The sequence below is a fragment of the Fundulus heteroclitus genome, chromosome 23 (genome assembly GCF_011125445.2).
Source record: "Fundulus heteroclitus isolate FHET01 chromosome 23, MU-UCD_Fhet_4.1, whole genome shotgun sequence".
NCBI classification, from domain to species: domain Eukaryota; kingdom Metazoa; phylum Chordata; class Actinopteri; order Cyprinodontiformes; family Fundulidae; genus Fundulus; species Fundulus heteroclitus.
Genome location: NC_046383.1, coordinates 20,875,064 through 20,897,410, shown reverse-complemented (window position 1 = coordinate 20,897,410; position 22,347 = coordinate 20,875,064). Strand labels below are relative to the sequence as shown.

At 41.0% G+C, this 22,347-nt stretch overlaps 1 protein-coding gene and 1 long non-coding RNA gene across 10 annotated transcripts; both read right to left on the bottom strand.

The window, feature by feature from the left end:
• Positions 1-2,114: 2,114 nt before the first annotated feature.
• On the bottom strand, positions 2,115-4,682 carry LOC118557364 (protocadherin gamma-A11-like). Its single transcript, XM_036127280.1, has one exon. It carries the CDS (start codon positions 4,560-4,562, stop codon positions 2,130-2,132), a length of 2,433 nt encoding a protein of 810 aa, XP_035983173.1. The 5' UTR covers positions 4,563-4,682; the 3' UTR covers positions 2,115-2,129.
• Positions 4,683-6,158: 1,476 nt separating this feature from the next.
• LOC105920158 lies at positions 6,159-21,152 on the bottom strand. Of its 9 annotated transcripts, none has more exons than XR_004927836.1 (7): positions 21,058-21,152; positions 18,515-18,593; positions 18,185-18,399; positions 9,998-10,059; positions 9,772-9,821; positions 8,411-8,493; positions 6,159-8,315 (listed from the first exon to the last, which is right to left on the bottom strand). It is a non-coding gene; the product is annotated as an uncharacterized LOC105920158 (long non-coding RNA). The 9 variants fall into 9 exon arrangements; XR_004927840.1 differs by having other exon boundaries at positions 8,411-8,487; XR_004927837.1 differs by having other exon boundaries at positions 9,772-9,818.
• Between the last annotated feature and the right edge of the window lie 1,195 nt (positions 21,153-22,347).

Genomic DNA, 22,347 nt, shown 5'->3' with positions numbered 1-22,347 from the left:
TTTTAAGGTAGTTCACATGAACATGAAAGCTCAATGCTATTGTTTTCATCTACCTGCATTTTCTCCACATAGCGCCCTCCATCGGGGCGCACTGCGTAGCGTTGTGGCACGTTGCCGCTGCCGCTGTCTTTGGGACGATAATGACAGACTAATGAAGAGCGCAGTTATTTTCAGTCTTTGTGAATAACAAAGTCTGTGTATGTCTGTTGTTTAAATATAACCCGGCACTGCTTCGTTGGAGCAGACCTGTTAACTGGACGGGGCGATATTTGGCGCTTCTTATCTCGTTGCGCATGTAAGAAAATCGCGCTGCGTGTGTTTAGGCGGATACTGTTCGGTTTCAAAACATACAAACATTTGGTTTATGTCTTTTTCTGTATCTATAGCAGGAGAACCTAAGGGAGAGACGGGAAGGGAGAGATCCGTCAAAGCCTCTCGGCACAATCTGATCCGGTCTGCGTGGATGTCTTGGTGGGGCCAGATCACGGTTTGGGCAGGGCCGTAAAGTGTGTGTGGGGGGGAGCAATGGCCCCCTCCCTAGAATTAAAGAGATAGAATTAAAGAGGAAAACTCTGAAAACAGCCACTGCTAAATGTGCAAAATGCGGAGCTTATTCAATAAAATGAGCTCACGGTTTGAAACGTCAAATAAAGAGCATGAAATGGACAAGGAAATATATTGAACGTTGCCTGTAAACCACCCTACCAGTTAATTATCAAGGTATTGAATTTTGTTGTGGTGCATAATGTAATGTTATATAGTTTAAATAATAGTATGATGCAATGTCACATAACTGGGACATTTTTACTTGGAGCCCCTCAGAGTCAGAAGTAAGATACACCAGCAAGTACCATACATGAGCTCAAAAGTCCTGAGGGGGCAGGTAGGACTACTCATTAGGTGAATATTAAAATCAATATAATGAAGGGTATGTTGCTGTTCTGTATAAATAGTGCACTGAGATGTGAGATGGCTCTACATTCATGAAACAGACCTCAATTGATCAGATGGCTTTACAAAGGGTGATTTAATTTGTGCTGGGAATTATGACTATTTTTAAAATAGGGTGAGCAATAAGGACTTTAAATTTCATCATGATATATTGTTGTAATGTGTGATAACGATAAAAGTGATAATACAAGACTATTTTCAGCTTCCTGCAGTCTTTTTTGGGTAATTGTGTGGCTGGAACTGCATGTCAATTATTGCCCGATAAGCACTAATACTATCCTTAACAATACTTAAAAATGTAACATATTTTAAAAACAAAATTCGAAATATGTTTCATTAAGTCTCAATTAACATAAAGATGTGTGTTTTTATATAAAAACAAATTACGCACTGTAACTGCATTTAATAAAATTTTGAATTTATTGATAATTAATGTTCCAACAGTGGAGAAAATAGCAAAAATAACAATCCTGACAATATTGTCAGTTTTGGGGATTTTCAGACACCACTACCAGGATTTGATAGTTGTCAAGGTAAATCCAAATTCTAATCACAATGAGGAATTTTTCAAAATAATGATAAAATAACACGATAAAGGCCCAGCCCTGTTTCAAAATGTGATGTATGAGGGGATTGTATGGAAGAAACAGGTGAGCTGAACAAACAACCATTAGTTCTAAAATATCTGCTTTCTATACCCAAACAATATCAGTGAGTAAGAGAGTAAATACACAAAGCACACAAGTGAAAGAAAATATGATGAAATATGAAAAAAATCTGCATATTATTTTAATATTAATCGGTCGCTATAGTGGGTCGGTCTGAGACATGAAACTCCAGCCCTGAGTTCAAGATAATTTCTCAGTTTGAGCCACATATGACAGCATCATTAAGGCGGAAAGTGAAAAATTAATTTTGTATCTGAAACTTCACCCATAACATGACTTTTCAAGATGGCTGCATAAAGAATCATATGGTCTTAAATGCGGGAGAGCTCCCCTAGAGAGCGAGCAAAACTATTTTAAGCAGTCCCAGATGTTATTTTTAAGAGATCAAATAACACTCAGGAGAATGCAATACATGAGGATTAAAAAGTAAAAGATAATAATTTTCAAATTTCAAAATGGTATGCACAGAAGCACCAGCATTTTTTTCCACAATAAATCCAATGTTGTAGGCTATGTTTTGAAACGACTGCAAACTAAATCATGCATTAGAAATCTTACCTCCTCAGGTGTCTCCAATCCTTCAAAAGGATCCATAAACTCTGTTGGACTTTTCTTCAGAGTCTGGTCAGCAGGCAGCGTGTTGTCGTTGTAAGATGATACAAACTTAAAGTCACTGGTTCTAGATCCGGTTGTCAGGTAGGCGTCATAATTGTAAGCGCTGCGTAAAGTTCCTGTGCCGTCAACATCTGCATAATTAGGAGGGAGATAAGCTCCGGGGATGGCTACTGCTCCATCAAACAACAGTCTGGGCTTTCTCCTGCGACAAAACCTCACACCCAGGATGATGATGATGAAGGTCAGAAAGAAGGTGGACACAGAAACCAGCGCAATGATCAGATAGGAGGTCAGCTTGGAGTTCTTCTCATCATAAGAAATATCTTTCAGTTCTGGCACCTCAGCCAAGTTATCAGAAATAAGTAAATACATGGCACAGGTGGCAGACAGAGAGGGCTGTCCGTTATCTTTCACTGCAACAATCAGGTTCTGTTTCATGCTGTCAGATTCTGAAATGTCCCGCTGTGTCCTGATCTCTCCGCTGTGCAGACCAATAGTGAAAAGTCCAGGATCTGTGGCTTTGACTATATGATAGGACAGCCAGGCGTTCTGTCCAGAGTCTGCGTCCACCGCGATCACTTTGGACACCAGAGAGCCTCCGTGTGCAGCTTTGGGGACCAGCTCGGTCATGAAGGAGCTGCCCTCCGGGGCGGGGTACAGTATCTGAGGAGAGTTGTCATTCACATCCGATATGAATACACTGACGGTCACGTTGCTGCTGAGTGGAGGAGAGCCGTTGTCTCTGGCCATGACGTGGACTTTAAAACTCCTGAACTGTTCATAATCAAACGACCTCACAGCATGGATCACCCCCGTGTCTCCGTTAACAGATAGATAGGAGGACACCGAGGCACCGTTCACCTCACCAGGTAACAGAGAATAAATCACTGTACCGTTTTGTCTCCAGTCGGGGTCTCGAGCAGAAACGGAGCATAAAGTGGAGCCAGGTTTGTTATTTTCACTCACATGTGCGCTGTAGGACTGTTTCTCAAACACAGGTGGGTTGTCGTTGATGTCAGCTACAGATAACTGAACAGTTTTAGAGGAGGACAGAGGTGGAGAGCCCTCATCAGTGGCAGTGATTGTAATGTTATAATCAGACACTAGTTCACGGTCCAGTTGTCCTGTGGTCACCAGAGAATAATAGTTTTTAATAGAGGGAACCAACTTAAAAGGCATATTTTGCCGGACAGAGCAGCGAACCTGTCCATTTTTCTCTGAATCTCTGTCCTGCACATTAATGATGCCCACCTCTGTATCAGGTGACACGTTCTCTGGCACGGGATTGGTCAGAGACTTTACATAAATTGCCGGAGCATTATCATTGACATCGATAATATCTATTAACACTTTAGCATACGAGGTCAGGCCTAATCCATCTTTGGCTTCAACACTTATTTCAAATGAAGTTGTTTCTTCAAAGTCAATCACACCCGTTATTTTAATTTCTCCCGTTTTAGGATCTATTGAAAATATATTTAAATTTTCTTCCGACACATGTCCAAAATCATATGTGACGTCTCCATTCACTCCTTCATCTGCATCAGTGGCACTGACAGTCATCACTGTGGTTCCTGGTGGAGAGTTTTCAGGCAGACTGGCTTTATAAACCGCCTGAGTAAACACTGGGGCGTTATCATTAGCATCCAGCACTGTAACATGAATGACTACAGTTCCTGATTTCTGGGGGGATCCGCCATCTAAAGCGGAGAGAAGCAAATTCATTTCCTTTTGTTTCTCTCGATCGAGACTATTTTCCAATACTATTTGAACCCTTTTATTATCCACTGCAAGTATAAAGTTGTTATTTTTTGCAAGGACGTATCTTTGAACGTCGTTTTGACCTATATCCGCATCGTGGGCCTCTTCAATAGAGAAGCGATTTCCTCTGACTGCAGACTCTCTTATTTCCATTTCGATCAAATTCTTTTTGAATTTGGGCGAGTTGTCGTTCACATCTTGTACATGAAGGCTGATACGATGAAGCTCCAAAGGGTTTTCTAACACCAAATCTATTTTCACGACACACGAGGGTTTCTTACCACAAAGGCTTTCTCTGTCTATTCTCTCCGCCGTGATTAAATCCCCGGTGTTCATATTAATGTCACAGTAGCGCTTCCGAGTGCCTTCAATATCCACTCGGGCCTTTCGGGATGTTAATGTCCTCAGATTAAGTCCGAGATCCTTGGCGACATTTCCAATAACAGATCCCGGTTTCATCTCCTCTGGAAATGAATAGCTCAGATCTCCACGAACGAGAGGCATCGTCGCCATGAAGGAAACAAAGCAGATGATCCGAAAAAGCGTTGAAAATCCTTTGTCTCCCATTTTCCGAAAAATATCCTTACGAGCGTGTGCAGACACAAACGCACACAAATGTCATAAAAACGGATAAACTACCGGCCAGCAGTCAAGACAAATCTGGGCCAGCTTGGTGAAATCTGCGGTGCGGGTCTATTTCTCGGAACAATTACAGTTCAGTAAGAACACAGCAGTAGGTGGAGATGTCTGTTCCACTTTTATATTAACCCACAGCGGCACCGTGAGTCGCCTTTCAGTGTCCACACCTTATATTTTTCACAATATCTGTTTACCAGCACCCCAAACATCTTAAAAATGAGTGCGAAAGGTAAAAAAAAAAGCAAGATCAAGAACCTTTTTTGTGTGAAGATGGGGTCAAATAATATTAATGGTTTGCAAGTTGTCAACACCATTGAAATGTAAACAATATTTTATTATTGTCGTTCAAATACGCTTTCAGGTCTGAAACTGGTAATTTCAGGACCTAGGACAGAGACAGGCATTTGCACAATGTAGGAAGACCCCAACCCAATAAGCCTAAATAGTACAATTATAGAAACATATAAGCATAGGAACGTGGCTGTGATATATCTTAACTCTGTTAGCTAACATGCAAATGAGTGTGCAACGTCAGCAGAAATGGATGACTGAATAGAAAGCTGGACTAATAGAACCGTAGGTCACCTAGGACCCCATTTACAAAGATCTGCGTGCATTTTATACAAATACCTGATACAGGCTACACTATTGTGAAAACTGCCAATGCACAGAAAAACTCAATGTTTTAAACTGAGTACGCACTTGGATCCACGCACGTTCCAATCAGCCAATAATTAAGCACACCTTGGATTCCACTACTTTTTTACGCCTCGGTTTATAAATAATCCCTGCATGTGGTATTCTCATGTCAATACCATCAATTGTCAGTTGTTGCCTTCTCATAGGAAGATCTTGACTGCTGCTCAGAGGGCCAAAGTCAATCTTTTCAGGTGAAAATAGTTTGTTTCATCTCTAAATCCAGGTCCCAGGGTCTGTTAGAAGAATGGAGAGGCACAGAATCCATGTTGCTCTAAGTCCAGTGTGACCCTTCAGCATTCAAAGATGAGTTGGGTGCCATGTTACCTGCTTGTGTTTCCACTGGATCTTCCGAAGTCAACCGTCATAAAAATTTAAAAACATTATCCTAGTATCAAAATAAATGCTGAACATGGAAACCTTGACACTAAAATCCAGGTTGATTTGGATAATCACTGCAAGGAGTCGATCCAGCTGGTTTCTTGGACAAGAACAAATCAATTTAGGCACAATTAAGTCATATTACAAAGTTTGTTTAAAACAACCACAGCTATAAATCTCAGTGATATACACCCAATGATCAAATTAAATAGATCAATGCAAAGAAGTTTTAATCAACGGCGTTAAAAAAAAAGACCCAGGAAAGACAAATTTGAATATAAACTTGGGGGGGGGGGAAAAACTGTTTTAGAGTTTGGAATATGATGGTTGTGAATTGATCCAGAATTTGCTCTAAAGTGCTAAATAAAGATCCATTCATTACTATTGTTAAGAGGCATTAGAAACAATTTTACTGTGTTGACAAAAAGCTGAAGCTCAGGTGGTTTCACACATAAATCAATCAAATATTTATTTATACAGTAACATTTGTACAGCCAGGTGTAAAACAAGGTGCTTTATAGAGGTAAAAAACAGAAAGACAGGTTTACTCACAAGAGAAACAAGAAAATTATCAAAATTATTAAATCAAGAGAAAACCAGCAATTTACGGTAATGAAACAATGCAAGAATTAGTAAATTATAGCAGATGAGGCGCTGTGGGAATATAATTGAGTAGACTAGCAAGAAAACACTGGAGACATATGTACATTTAATAAGTAATAATCCAGATGAAAAATCCCATAAATAATTGTTATAAATGATGCAATCTGAAATTATAAAGAAAAGTATTTTTTAAAATATTGCAGTACTTGCATTTATTATTAATAACTTCAACAGAAATAAAAGTAAAAATGTAAAAGTTACTAAAATTACAACTAAATAGACAAGAACAGATTAAAAACCAAGTTGTTTGCTTTTAACATCACTGTAGCTTATGTCATAGCATTTTGTCCTATGTTGATAAATAACTTTATTTTCCTGAGATAGAAGTTAAATCAATTCAGAACCGTTAAAAAAAGCTCAATCTGTCTGAGTAAGATCTCATGTTGTTTAAACTCTTTAGTAGTCCAGCTTCTGTGGTATGAGGGGGGTCTAAAACCAGGCTGGTATTTTTCTATAATGTTGTTAATAGTTTAAATAAGAGGTTAGTTTATTAAAAACAATCTTCTCTAAAACTTTGCCTAAAAAAAGATGAGCAGAGAAAAAAAGCCCATCTGAAGAGAACAGCTTAAAATATTAACTGCATAATTTTGAAAAGAGTTAAATAGATAAAAAAAATGTGGGTATTGGTCTAAATGATGTGATGTCTGTTTTATTTAACAATTAGGTCTGCTTAGCATTTCAGCATCAATCAAGAAATTGATGTGTTAGTAAGTGTTGGTTAGTGTTTCCTCACTAACCAACAAAGACTTCAGAGATAAGGATATTCAACTGAGGTAATTAGAAAGAGAAATGTCCTTTAAACCAAATTTCTAGACAGAATAGTTGCTGTGCCTCCTCATTTTTCTTTTATAGAAAATGTAAATTTGTAGTTTGTAAGAAATAACAGTTTCTTTATATTATACGTTACATAATCAACTTTATATTAAACAAGTGCAATACATTTTAAAATCTAAAATCTACTCATGGATTGAAAAGGTCTCATTTGAAAGAGGTTTGATTATCAACAGAGCCATTCTCTGAGTTACTATAGAAGATTTCTGAGACTGTGTAGTTTTAGGATTAGATTATGACATATTTGAGGTTATTTTAATTTGAAGCATTACCTTTGTTGATGAGAATTTTTCAGTAAATTTGAAGCTTACAATAATGATAAATTAACAAGCTGACCAAGCTGAGGGTCCAAATCCTGTGAAGCTTATACAGTATTTTTTAAAGCAGAACATTTGTGTTAGTGACTGGGACTGGATCAAAATCGGTCCTGGTGGGACTGGCCAGCAGGTGGAGGCAGATGATTGCCCATGCTTGCAGTAGCTCCGGAAGGCAGTGATCCCGTCTAAGATGTTGGATGATGAGATGTAAACAGTGAACTGGATGATAAAATACAAGATCAACATCTCATGGTCAAAAGCAGCTGGATGGTGGTGCAAATTACAACTGCGGTGTTCCACAGGCCAAATGTAATATGATGAGCATTAAACAAGATGAGCATTAAACAAGAATAAATGAGAATAAATTAAAACCAATGACTGAGACCATATTTTTACTTGTAGATAACAACAGGATGTGACTGGAATTGAAAACCTTCAGGATGACCTCCTCATCGTCAGCTGGCATCAAGCTGCAGTATCACTATTGTCCTTCTATACAGGGAAAGAGAAAATGAGGGTCACTTTGAGACTGAACACACTCAAGATAAAGATATGCAAGGTAAACAAACTCTGGACTTGCTGTTTTGCTTAATGGAAAATGTATTGAGAAATAATTATTCCAGCATTACAGGAATAATTATTTCAATCATCAATTCAACCTTTCAATTATTTCATTCTTGGGTTTTTACTGCATGCTTTTATATCAATCTTATGAGGGAATGAAGTTATTCCTGCATTAACTTGTTACCAGAGTGCTCTCCTCAAAAGACAGTAACAAACTGGATGCTCATACCTGAAGGGTGAAGAAAATTACAAAATATTTGTAAACATATTGTAATTAATTCTAATCACTTTGGTAGACACAACATTTCCATTTATTGGACTGACCGGTTTTCAGATGACTGGAACTTAAAAGCTGCTACTGGAGATTTCCTCAGACATCCATCCATCCATCCATCGTCCTGCTGTTACTAATTTGCAGCGGTCAGTGGCCACGAGGAGGGGTACACCAAGGACAGATCACCAGTCCATCACAGAGCAGGACAGAAACACACAAAACAAAAAGTTTATATGTATACAAGTTTACATCTAAATTATCTTCTGACAGCTGCTCAGACATTATGTCAAAAATATTAAATTCACCAAATGCAAAGACTTCCAATTTTAAAGCATTATAGTGCATGTCACCCTCTGTGTGTTGGACTAAGAGGCTGTCTTGGGTACCAGGTCTGTATGTTTCTGATCATAAGCAATTTATAAACAAAAACAAGTGTTCATTTAATTTATTCAAACGTAAGATAAATTCAATTAAAAAATAAGCTGTTATTCTTTACGCATAAAATATGAGAAGAAATTTGTATCTCACTTTATTTCCAAATTCCAAATAATGAAAAATATAAACCCATCAGCAAAGACAAAAAAAATACTTTACTGATATATTATGTTCAAGTTAACCTCTTAAGATACAAGAACTTTAGTTCAAACATTGCCTTTTAGACACCTGAAAGCACTGAAAAAGATTAATTTCTCTTCACACATATATGACTGATCAATTGTCAACCTTATTTACAGATCTGTCATGAGAAAGAAAACATGTTTGAGGAGAAACCGATCATGTTCAGGTATCAAAAAGACAAAGTTTAAATTCTCAGGTCTTAAGAGGTTAAACGATCTTTATTATCCTCAGTCCCCCAGGTACAACAGACACAGCCTGCAGTAAAACAGACATGTAGCAAAACAACATATACAGTAAATCAAATTATTTAAATCTATGTGGAAGCAGTTTGAATTCATTATGCAGTGAGTGGGTGGGCTGATCTGCCAGGATCAGTTTGGCCCTTTTTACTGACCTCTCCTCATACAAGTCAGTGAGGTCACTGGGCAATTTTGCTGGAAACTCTTATGATTCCCAAATGCTTGCTCTTGTTTTGGCAAGTTAAAATATCAAACCAACCAAAAAGTTAATAAGGATTCAAAAAAACATTTTCATAATAGTTGAATTTACATTAACACCACAAAGCATCCTATTAAAAATGCTTTCGCTGATGAGCCTTCTTACAGAACCAAGTCCAAATGGGCTTCAAACGGCAGCCTGACGTCCAGAACAGTTCCCAGGTATTTATACTAGTTAACAATTTTGACACTCTTATTAGAGATGCTCACAGGTCGGATGACAGAGTCGGTTTTCCTGAAATCAATAACCATTTCCTTTTTCTTAGAATAATTTATCTTTCAAAATGAGGACTCACCACTTAGGGAAGTCCCTGAAGTTCCAGTGGCCCATGATCAGGATCACCTACTGACAAGAAACAAGGCAACAGAATCATCAGCAAACTTTAAAATGTAACGGTGCACACACTGGATGCAGCAATTATTGTTACATGAAATAAATAAAGGGAACAAAGGATGCAGCCCTGGAGAGACCCAGTAGAGGAGAAGAGGATATGAGACAGAACCCTGTTGACTTTTACTCACTGAGACCCTAAAGTTGAAAAGTCCATCAGCCAACAGATGACGTCAGCGTATACCATAAAAAACTGCAATTTATCAGATAAAACATGGGGTTGAATGCAGTAAAAAGCAGATGCAAAATCAATAAAAATCCATCCATTTTCTGATTCGCTTAATCCCTCATGGGGTCACGGATGCTCATCTCCAGCGTTCACTGGGCGAGAGGCGGGGTACACCCAGGACAGGTCGTCAGTCTGTCGCAGGGCAACACAGAGACAAACAGGACAAACAACCATTCACACCCACACTCCCACCTAAGGACAATTTAGAGAGACCAATTGACCTAACAGTCATGTTTTTGGAGTGCCTGGAGAAAACGCACGCATGCACCAGAAACTCCATGCAGAAAGACCCAGGGCTGACTTGAACCCAGGGCCTTCTTGCTGCAAGGCAACAGCGCTACCCACTGCGCCACTATGCAGCCCTCAGTCAATAAAAATTGCATAAACTTTTTTTTATTTTTTTACTAGATCTTGGACCCTTCTTCATTGTTTAGCTGGGAGATGCTAATAGTTATTAGCATCTCCTTCTTTTGACCCCTGTTGCGCTGTACGTACTTCTGTTAATATCGTAAATAAACAAAAAAGGCTTTATTTTCTAACAAATTGAGCAAAAACAAAGCATAAAACACCAAAACAACAACTAATCCACCATCAAAATGTGATAATCTTTCATAAAACATTTGCATGCAACCAGAGTTAGCTACTGACGTATATATATATAAAAAAAAAAATAACGTGGCTATGCACTTTACACGGTCTCTCACTCTGGGTCAGTAGGGATATCATGGGAAAGACTGCTGACTGGACAGATGTCCAGAACACAGTCATCGACACCCTTAACAAAAGATAATTTCTGAAGAACCTGACTGTTCACAGAGTTCTATTTCAAAGCATATTAACAGAAAATTGTGTGGAAGGAAGAAGTGTGGTAGGCAAAGGTGCACTAGCATCAGCTTCTATGCCACGGCGCATTAATGCAGTAATCCATGCAATAGGAGGCCCAACCACGTATTGAGTGCATAGAAATGGACATACTTTTCAGAAGCCTGACATTTGTGCTTAAAACATCTTTTTGATTAGCCTAATGCAGGGGTCACCAACATGGTGCCCGGGCACCATGTTGGTCCTTCCTTCGGAACGCTGGAGATAGGCACCGGCAACCCCCGCGACCTCATGAGAGATTAAGCGGGTCAGAAAATGGATGGATGGATGGATGGTCCTTCCTTCCTATGCTTGTATTTACATAGATTTAAAAGCTTTAAAAACACATTTATATTATATGAAGTTAAGGTGAGCTCTGACTCTTTAGTTAAAAGGTCAGTATGGATAGCCCTTCGTATGATACAGTACCAATGAGGTAGCTCTCAGCTTCAAAAAGGTTAGTGACTCCTGATCTAATGTGATATTATCATTTTTTGAGACACTGAATTTTGGGTTTTCTTTACCTGTGAGTCATAATCATGAAAATAACAAGAAATAAAAGCTTTAAATATTTTACTCTATGTGTAATGAATCTCTTTCAAATAAAAATGTCACTTACTGAAATGAAAGGCAAAAAAATACTGCACTTTTATGCAATATTAAATTTTTTTGAGATGTATCTGTATTAATGATCTTAAGAAAAAAAATGATTTAAATTAGAATGTGGAACAGAGCCAGTGTTTCATCTATAATATCTCCCCCATGGTGACTTTGGATCCTTTTAAAGAGAGGGAAGAGGAAAAGCATCTGCACAGGTCTTTTGTTTAGAGGTGTAATGTCCCCTGATGTAAGAAAGCTACAAACATCGAAGTTAGCCCGTGTTCTCTTGCTAATGCGTCGATTATGGCAGAGACTTAACAAAGTAGCCCGGTGAACGAGAGCACACAAGTCGCACCCACGCACACGCCCAGAGAATTCGGCCTAGATCGCTCTCTCATAAACTGACTAATCCAGCCTATAGAGGCAACTGTGGTAAATAGAGGATAACTCATTTTACATGTAAGGGCATGTATGGGAAACAAAATAAATAATATTTAACTTCAAAACTTACACTTTGCACCTTTAATAACAGTTGATGTGAAGAAAAGCAAGTTGTGCAACTGCTACAACCGTCCCCTGAGAAACATGTGACTAAGGGCCTGATCTTCAAAAAGTCCAAATAAGGACCATTAAATTGCGTGAGCAGAAAAAAAACTGTGCGAGCTAAGAGTGGGCACATTGCGGCTGATTTACAAAGACTGTCCGCAGCGGATAAGACGTGCAAGACGGATTTGGTCTGCCCCATTTAAATGAGTAAATTGGCATATACTACTGGATGTGTGGTTGATACTGTGAAAGAAAGATGAAAATCAAACCTGTCACATCTCCAGACACCAAGGACGCACAAAACTGTTTTTAATGATTGAAGAACTTTTGCTCTTTAAATTTTTCATTTAATTTAAAGACAATACTAATTATTAAAAAGTAAAAGAAACCGTTTTTTGCCAGCAGACGTTTTACCAAACAGACAATAAAACTTTTATTTTATGTTTGAGTTTAATAAGAAAATATTACAGCTGACAAATCAGATTTACCCATTTATCATTATTCTGCCAGACAGCTGAGCAGAGCTTCTCCAGCCCCCGTTGACTGAAAACCTCCCTACGGTCGTTGGAGGTAGTAATGATAATAACTATTTAAATATAATAATAATAATAATAGCATAGATCTATCCAAGGTACACTCATCCTCTAAGCCACTGACCACTGGAGATAAGCACCAGCTGTTAACCTCCTCTGGGAGGGAAGGTGTTATCGCGTGACTGGTTGTGCGAGCGGGAGAGTTGGATAATAATATGCTGGTTCAATAAACGGCAGCTGAATCTATCAACAGAATGTTTTATACGTTTTTCAATGACAGCAGAGGATGGTTTCCAATTATAGAGGACCACCGAAGTTGGATGAAGCCAGGCCAAACGAGTGCTCGGGATGGGTACCTTTCACATTTGAACCATTACGGTACCAATACCCGGTACATGGGAATAGATACCGGTACTTAACTTTACCTATTTTCTGTACGTTTGTGTGTTTATGTAGTAATAAATATTAGTTTATCAATACATCTCTAAACCTTTCAATTTAACACTTATTTCTCAATATATATAAACTTGTTTGGATCTACAAATAAACCCATTAAATCATTTATGAATTTTAATACATTGCCAGAATCCACAGCACATAAAAGTACTTTTTACCAAAACAACAGTTATTAGAGGCACATAGTGAACGAGGTGAATAAGAGATTAAAGCTGTGTGTGAATAAAATTCAGGGAATTATTTTAGTGCAACTTTCAGAGACAAAAAAAACCCATTAAAAACATTACATTTTATTTTGCTTGGTAAATCAGGACGGGGATTAATCTGCAATGACTGAACAGAGGCTTTCCTCTCTGCTCTCTTTGCTTTGACTACAGGTGAGTTACAGGACAAGGCAGCAGCTGTCTGTCTATGAGACAGGGCTTGGAGAAGTGGGTAGGGGCTCACAGCAGCAGTCGCTGTTCTCCCAAGACAATAACTGCAGAACAATTAGTGCTTTCACGGGAAGTCACCGATAACAGAAGAAAGTCGCTAGATTTTTCAAAATAAGGTTACTGGATGGGTCTGAAAAGTCGCTAAATATAATGAGAAATTCATTAAATTGGCAGGGAGGCAGGGGACATTGAGTCTGAATGGACCATGTTCCGCGCCTCTATTGTTGAGGCGGCTAGTCGGAGCTGTGGCCGCAAGGTTGTCGGTGCATGTCGCGGCGGCAACCCTTGAACACACTGGTGGACACCAGCGGTGAGGGAAGCCGTCAAGCTGAAGAAGGAGTCTTATCGGGCTTTTTTGGCCTGTGGGACTCCGGAAGCAGCTGATGTGTACCGGCAGTCGAAGCGGCAGGCGGCTCGGCTGGTCGCCGAGGCAAAAACTCGGGCGTGGGAAGAGTTCGGAGAGGCCATGGAGAAAGACTTCCGTACGGCTTCGAAGCGATTCTGGTCTACTATCCGGCGTCTCAGGAGGGGGAAGCAGTGCAGTACCAACACTGTTTATAGTGGGGGTGGTGTGCTGCTGACCTCGACTCGGGACGTTGTGTTTCGGTGGGCGGAATACTTCGAAGACCTCCTTAATCCCACCAACACGTCTTCCATTGTAGAAGCAGAGCCTGAGGACTCTGGGTCAGGTTCTCCCATCTCTGGTGCTGAGGTTGCCGAGGTTGTTAAAAAGCTCCTCGGTGGCAAGGCCCCGGGGGTGGATGAGATTCGCCCGGAGTACCTTAAGGCTCTGGATGTTGTGGGGCTGTGTTGGTTAACGCGGCTCTGTAACATTGTGTGGACATCGGGGGCAGTTCCCCTGGATTGGCAGACTGGGGTGGTGGTCCCCCTATTTAAAAAGGGGGACCGGAGAGTGTGTTCCAACTACAGAGGAATCACACTCTTAAGCCTCCCTGGTAAGGTCTATTCAGGGGTTCTGGAAGGGAGGGTCCGTCGGATAGTCGAATCTTGGATTCAGGAAGAGCAGTGTGGTTTTCGTCCTGGCCGTGGAACACTGGACCAGCTCTATACCCGCAGCAGGATTCTGGAGGGGGCATGGGAGTTTGCCCAACCAGTCTACATGTGCTTTGTGGATCTGGAGAAGGCATTCGACCGTGTCCCCCGAGGGATCCTGTGGGGGGTCCTCCGGGAGTATGGAGTACCGGGCCCTTTAATAAGGGCTGTCAGGTCTCTGTACGACCGGTGTCAGAGTCTGGTCCGCATTGCCGGCAGTAAGTCGGACTCGTTTCCGGTGAGAGTTGGACTCCGCCAAGGCTGCCCTTTGTCACCGATTCTGTTCATAACTTTTATGGACAGAATTTCTAGGAGCAGCCAAGGTGTTGAGGGGATCCGTTTTGGTGGCCTTAGGATTGCGTCTCTGCTATTCACGGATGACGTGGTCCTATTGGCTTCATCAGGGCGTGATCTACAGCTCTCACTGGAGCGGTTCGCAGCCGAGTGCGAAGCGGCCGGGATGAAAATCAGTGCCGCCAAATCCGAGACCATGGTCTTGAACCGGAAAAGGGTAGAGTGCCTTCTCCGGGTTGGGAAGGATGTGCTGCCCCTAGTGGAGGAGTTCAAGTATCTTGGGGTCTTGTTCACGAATGAGGGGAGGATGGAGCGGGAGATCGACAGGCGGATTGGTGCAGCGTCTGCTGTGAAGCGGGCGCTGTACCGATCCGTTGTGGTGAAGAGAGAGCTGAGCCAAAAGGCGAAGCTCTCGATTTACCGGTCGATCTACGTTCCTACCCTCATCTATGGTCACGAGCTTTGGGTCGTGACCGAAAGAACGAGATCCCGGATACAAGCGGCTGAAATGAGTTTTCTCCGTAGTGTGTCTGGGCTCTACCTTAGAGATAGGGTGAGGAGCTCAGTCATCCGGGGAGGACTCAGAGTAGAGAGGAGCCAGTTGAGGTGGATCGGGCATCTGGTCAGGATGCCTCCTGGACGCCTCCCTGGAGAGGTGTTCCGGGCATGTCCCACCGGGAGGAGGCCCAGGGGAAGACCCAGGACACGCTGGAGGGACTATGTCTCCCGGCTGGCCTGGGAGCACCTTGGGATTCCTCCTGAGGAGCTGGCCCAAGTGGCCGGGGAGAGGGACGTCTGGGCCTCCCTACTGATGCTGCTACCCCCGCGACCCAACCCCGGATAAGCGGAAGAAGACGGACGGACGGACGGACATTAAATTGGCAGCTGTGACCAACTATTTGCTCAGATTAGAAGTATTACCACCGCTGGCCTTGTTCTTTGCCTCACAAATATTGCAATGAGCATAATCTGCAGCGCATTTTGAAAAGTGGAGCCAGACTTTCGCTCGTCAGCCTTGCTTTGCTCACTGGACCAGAGGCTACTGACGTCATCACGCTCTTGTGGGTGCAATACTGTGTTCATGTTCGGCATGGAAAATCGCCCACTCTTCAGATCTCTCAGTGATACATTTAGGTACCGAAGCATGGTACCGTTTAAGTTTACGTGAATCGGTACCCGGTAATACCGATGGGATTCTGTTGGTACCTATAAAAGTACAGAATTCGGTACCCATCCCTAACGAGTACTGGAAAAATGAAGTTAGTGTGCGGAGGCTTGTTGCAAATTTGGACAAGAAAAAACAGGCACTCGCGGTAATGCTGGTGCTCGACGGGAGAGCCAGAGAGACTGCTTTGGAAATATTTGTGGATGATCTGAACAAAGATGACGGTATGGAAACCTTACTTACTAAATTGGATGAGGTATTTCTAAGAGAAGAAAAAGAGCACGCCTATGAAGCATCGTCCTATTTTGACTCAATATGCAAAGACGGTGCAGTGTCCATGGCGAACAACATAACAGGCTTTGAGTAGCGAGACTCAAGATGCAGTTTTATTTTCGGAGCAAAGACCACCGGGGAAATTCAGATAGAGCAACGGCTCGTCACAGAGCAGACAGCGGCAGCCACAGCAAGGTCCAAACCCATTAGACAACTATGGTAAACGAACAAAATGCAGCATTTGTCAGAGCATGTACCATTGGGAGACAGTCCACATTGGAGAAGTGGAGTAAAGTTGACAGATGATGATAATGTGGAGGAATGTAACATTACATTGTTCAATAAAATAATGACAGACTGAGATTTTCCTGACTGAGTCATTGGGATCAGTAAAATTATAGATTTTTTGTGAGGCTAGTTGGGGCACGTCTTGTTTTGGACAGATAAATATCCATCCATCCATCCATCCATCCATCCATCCATCCATCCGTTTTCCAACATGCTTATCCCTGCTGGGGTCGCGAGTGGTGCTGGTGCCTATCTCCAGCTGTCAATTGGTGAGAGTGGGGGAACACCCTGGACAGGTCGCCAGTCTGTCGCAGGGCAACACAGAGACAAACAGGTCAAAAAACCATTCTCGTTGAATGGAAACCTGCCTGCTGCAGTCAGGGCAAAGAGAAGATCAACCATTATAAATATGCTAATATATAATTGGACCGATCCTGTCCTCCATTGCCTCTGCAGCATCAGGTTCAGGTTTCACAGAGTCAGCGCATTGAGCCAGCAGCTGAAACTGAAAATGCTCAGCCCCGCTGGGCTCGACAAGCCTCCCTCAACCGCCGGTAACGAGGGGGGTGATAAATCCTCCACCTCAAAAGACCGAACTGTGGCATAACTACTAGAATCACTCTGCTCACTCTCCACGATTCAATATGGCAAATCAAGCTAGCTGCTGCTTCCCCCCCATCCTGAACACAGCCCCCTCCCCTACCGTTCCCGCATATTCCCGCCCACTTTGATGGAATCTTTCGTCCCTCAAATTTGCCTGGGGTGGAAATATGCTTTTACATGTGGGTGAGTGGGCTGCAGTGGGTAGCGCTGTTGCCCTGCAGCAAGAAGGTCTTGGGTTTGAATCCTACCCTTGGCCTGAGTCTTTCTGCATGGAGTTTGCATGTTCTCCATGTGCATGCGTGGGTTCTCTCCGGGTACTCCGGCTTCCTCCCACAGTCCAAAAACATGACTGTAAGGCTGATTGGCCTCTCTAAAATTCTCCTTAGGTGTGAGTGTGTGCGAGAATGGTTGTTTGTCCTGTTTGTGTCTGTGTTGCCCTGGCGATCTGTCCAGGGTGTACCCCGCCTCTCGCCCATTGACAGCTGGAGATAGGCACCAGCAACCCTCGTGACCCCAATAGGGATAGACGTGTTAGAAAATGGTGAGTTACACTTTAAGTAGCATTGTTGTTTTGGACTTTCAACTTGAACACGAAAACATTTTGAAATAAAATAGTTTAAGATTTTGAAGTTTGCTATTTACGATGAGTATTTGGAATTAGAAATAGGCAAATGCTAAGTTATTAGGTTCCTCATATGCATTATGGATCAGAAGAGTCATCACCTGTTAGGGGGTCTTCAGGGCTCATAAATACATCAGCCATGATTCTAAAACTAAAGTGACACTGATTATAGACACAGTTAGCCCGGAAGCAGCACATCAGCATCTATTTCCAGCAGCGTACGGCAATAACACTGTTGTATCCTTAGGATTGTGCGTGTGCTTCCCCTGCTCTGATTATAGGGTGTGAGTGGAAATCATACAACCAATTAGGAGGAGGTTAAAGAGAAGCGGATTCCTAGGACATACCAGAAAGTTCTTACCTTAGCTTTTAGCTGTAATGATTCTTAGCTCATTGTCTTCTAAGGAGCCACTTTCATGTCCTGAAACTCAATGGTGGTACGATCCTGGAAATCTGGTGTGAAGTCTCCAACGGCGTCTCTGATCCCGCCTTCCAGGAACTGCCTTCTGAGTCACACCACGGTCCTTACATTCTCTCACTTGCTTGTCCAGCGCTCCATCGCCACATTGTTTCCACCTGGAAGTAAGAGAGACACAGCATCCACATCCCTCAACTTCTACGGATACACCCACCCTCTCCCCTGGATCATCGTCATCTGCATCAGCAAGTAAGCCTGAACAGAGAAACTCACCATTACCTCCTGTTATCCAGTATTGCAAATAATTTCTTGCCTCTCCTCCAGAGCGCCATCTTGGAACCAGTCACCGAGCCTGGGAAAAACATCCACATATCTTGTAAACTCAATAAATCATTTCAAACCTCCACATGTTGTGTGTTGCCTGCACCAGAGTTTCATTAGCAAATGCCATTATAAACATCCAGCAGCAAATTCTAAACACCGCTAAGCGCCTACACTCCAAAGGCTATTCCAGGTCATTTGTGATGTTTCTCCTGGTTGTAGCAAGTCCAAGCGAAAACCTGTTCTAGTTCCCTTACAGTTTACAACTGTAAGAGGATTGCAGCCTCATACTTCTAAGATGATTTACCCTGGATAAACTGGATGAAGGCCACAAAGCCAAATTTTGTTTCATTTTGCCCTATAATTCATGTTTTTATTATTATTTTAAATATGAAAAAGGAAATTTATGCTTACCCATTTGACCAGAAAAACGACAAATGGCTCATATTCAAAAATCAAATAAAACTACTTGATTCTCTCTTCCTTACTTGCTTTTTGATCAAAAAGTCAAATTACCAAAACAGAGGAGGAATAATAGGTCTGTGAAAGAAGACACCAATTAGAATTGCCATTGAATGTTAACGGTCTACTTAAACTGTTATAGCTAACAGAAAACATCATTAGATTACGTTTGTAGTCCAACGTATCTTGACTAGGGCTGCAACTAACGATTATTTTAATAATCAATCGACGGCACAAGGCATTACAGCACCCTCCTTTAGCTCCTCTGAAAACAAAAGCGCACGCCTCCGGTTTATGTGTGATGAGATATAGCAAGCCGTTTCATAATTCAAGATATCAGTAACGTCATTTTGACTAGATATCTTAAAAGGAATTTTGACTAGTCAAAATTACAATTCAAGATATCTTAAATTTAGTTTTTACTAGTCAAAACTGCATTTCGCCTATCCAAAAATTAATTTAAGATATCTTGAATTATGGTAGCATTTGAGATATCTTTAATTAGAATTGACTAGTCAAAACTAAATTTAAGATATCTTGAATTGTAATTTTGACTAGTCATACTTTAATTGTAGCTATCTGAAATAACTTTATCCTGTAAAGTTATTTTATTATCCTGCCAAGTAACTTTATTTTCCTGCCAAGTTACTGCAATTCACTGAAATTCTTAAGCTGTATGCAAACAAAATTTCGTTCTGTACGCACTCTGTACAAAATGACAATAAAGTTTGTCTAAGTCTCTGAAATGGGTAGTTCAGATAGTCAGTAATTCATTCGGGATATCTTGAATTGACGTCTCCATACAACTTAATGATAAATCTGATGTCATTTCGACTAGTCAGAATGTAATTACAGATATCTCGAATAAGCTTAGGTATTTTGACTAGTCAAAATTCAATTAGAGATATCTTAAATCGCTAAAACGTCTAGTCATAAAACAATTTGAGATATCACGAATATAAGGGCCGGACAACCGAATGTATGTTAAAACGGCTTGCCATATAAATTATTATTCTCCCTAGTCAGACTGTAAATAAAGATATCTTAAATTACCATTCCGGATAGTCAAAATGTAGTTTTGTCTAGTAAAAATGCATTTTAAGATATCTTGAATGTAATTACGGGTAGTCAGACGAAACCGAATTTATGTTACAACGGCTTGCCATACATCCTGAGCATTTCCCTTGCAGGAGCTAAAACGGCGCTTCTCCAAGCAAGCTATAGTTCATACTGTGGTTCATACTAGTGGAAGACCAGTCAGGGTATGTTCTTTCTGAATGGTAAACGACGGGTAGCCACCAATAATTTCCATAATTAATCGAACTTGGTACAAAGACTCACTGTTACCTGCATTGAGCTATATTGTATAGCTCAGTGGTGGCCTGCGATAGCAGCTACGCTACGACAGCATTGGCCGTTAATAACGCCAGTCAAAACAGTTCTGAAAGCTGCTACCTGTCTCGCTCACAGCTGCTACGCTTATATCAGCAAACACCAGGAGATATTAGCGTTAAAACACAGAAAGTCGGCTCCTTAAACTTTTACTTTTCTCTGCCTGGTCGCTCTGTCCCCGTGCGAATAAGGTCCCGCCCGCTACAACCTCATAGGTCAATTTGCTGCAATATTCTTTGCTCTGATTGGCTAAAATCAAAACATTAACGTTTAGGCCGAGTACAGGAATATAAATACACATTCGGTCAAACACCATAGCTCCATAAAAAATATCAAACCAGAAACAGAGTATGACTTTTCTAGGTGAGTGTCTTTTTAAAATAAATTTTCTTAAAGAGTTGCATTATCTTCAGTCAATGCTAAATTTAAATAATCCATACAAGTGACCTCTTGTATGGTAGATTGTTGCTCTATCCACGACTGAGCATCCACCCTTAATCTCCGTTTATTTATAAACTATAAATCAAATATAAAGGTAATGGGATATAATAAAAACTGTAACTAAATCGATTAATAACAATTTTATACCCTTTAAAATCCCTCGCCCTAGGATAGAAATGACAAAATAAAACCATGCTCACCCTTAAAAGCATAACCTCTCAAACTTAAAGAAAAAAAGCAGGTTATACAGAAACCATGCAGCCTCGATGGCTATCGTTTCCAACTCTTCTCGACAGTCGTCATTTCATCAGACGACGGAGCAGACGTTGCAATGGAATCACATGACCAAAGGAGAGCGATTTGATTCGCTGAATCTTGCGCGATCGCAGGGGTCAGCAGAAGGTCAGCCCTTGTAGGAGAATTTTTCAACGAAAATACAAAATGCAATAAAATTGGATAAAAAAAAATAGTGTGCTTCATCTCCCCAGTCTAGAAGGATGATTTAAGACAGTTTTGGCGTCTATTGGTCACATGACCTGAAAACTATTGAAGAAATATGGTGATTTTTGATAATAAAATCATTACAAATGCAAATGTATCTAATGGATGTGCTTTCAACGTTTATCTTTACCCATTGGCAACAAGTGCCTGACTTATTACACCCCTGTGCTGTTCCAGCTAAGTAGCTATGAGCAGAGATGGGTACTGTTTGAGGGACAAATGCCTTTATATTGTGGGTTTTAAATAGGGAGCAGTTACCATACCCACTGTCTTATATAATATTATTATATTATGTTACCAGCCACTTATATCCATTTATGAAAAAAAATTTGATCCCTCCAGCAAATGAACACCCATCTGGTGGTCTAGTAGTTAGAGAACATAAGAGAAAGGGACTAAATATAAAAGGTCAGTGTAGTGTTGCACAACAATGAGGGCGACTAATTTAAGTGACGGACCAAACTCAACCTTCTATCCTTCTTGAATTGCCAGTTGACAAAAAGAATGAACAGCTTAATATGTACTTGTAATAAAACCTTAGATACATGGGAAATCTAATTAAGTGGTGCGTAAAATTTTCACCACAAGTAGGGGGTGCTCGCCCTTTTTGGCTCAGAGGTGACATCAGACATCTTTTATGTTATGGTTTGCTGGAGCAGCAGCTTATCTACAGCTGAGAGGATGCAATTAGATAAGCTCATCAGGAAGGCCATCTCTGTTACAGGATGCCCCCCTCAACCCAGTGCAGGTGGTGGGAGACAGCAGGACTATAGCAGGGATAACATCACTGTTGGACAATGTCTCCCACCTCATGCATGAATTTGTTGAAGAGCTAGAGAGCTCCTTCAGAGACAGACTGCTGTCTTAAATTTACAATGGAGCATTATCGCACATAGGTTCTCCCAGACGTTGTTAGACTTTATGAAGACTAATAACAATCACTGCTCCCAACAAACTCAATAGATGCTTACATTCCTGATGTTTGTGCA

Coding starts and splice junctions, on each gene's coding strand:
- LOC118557364 (XM_036127280.1), bottom strand. CDS start 4,562: ATGGGAGACAAAGGATTTTCAACGCTTTTTCGGATCATCTGCTTTGTT.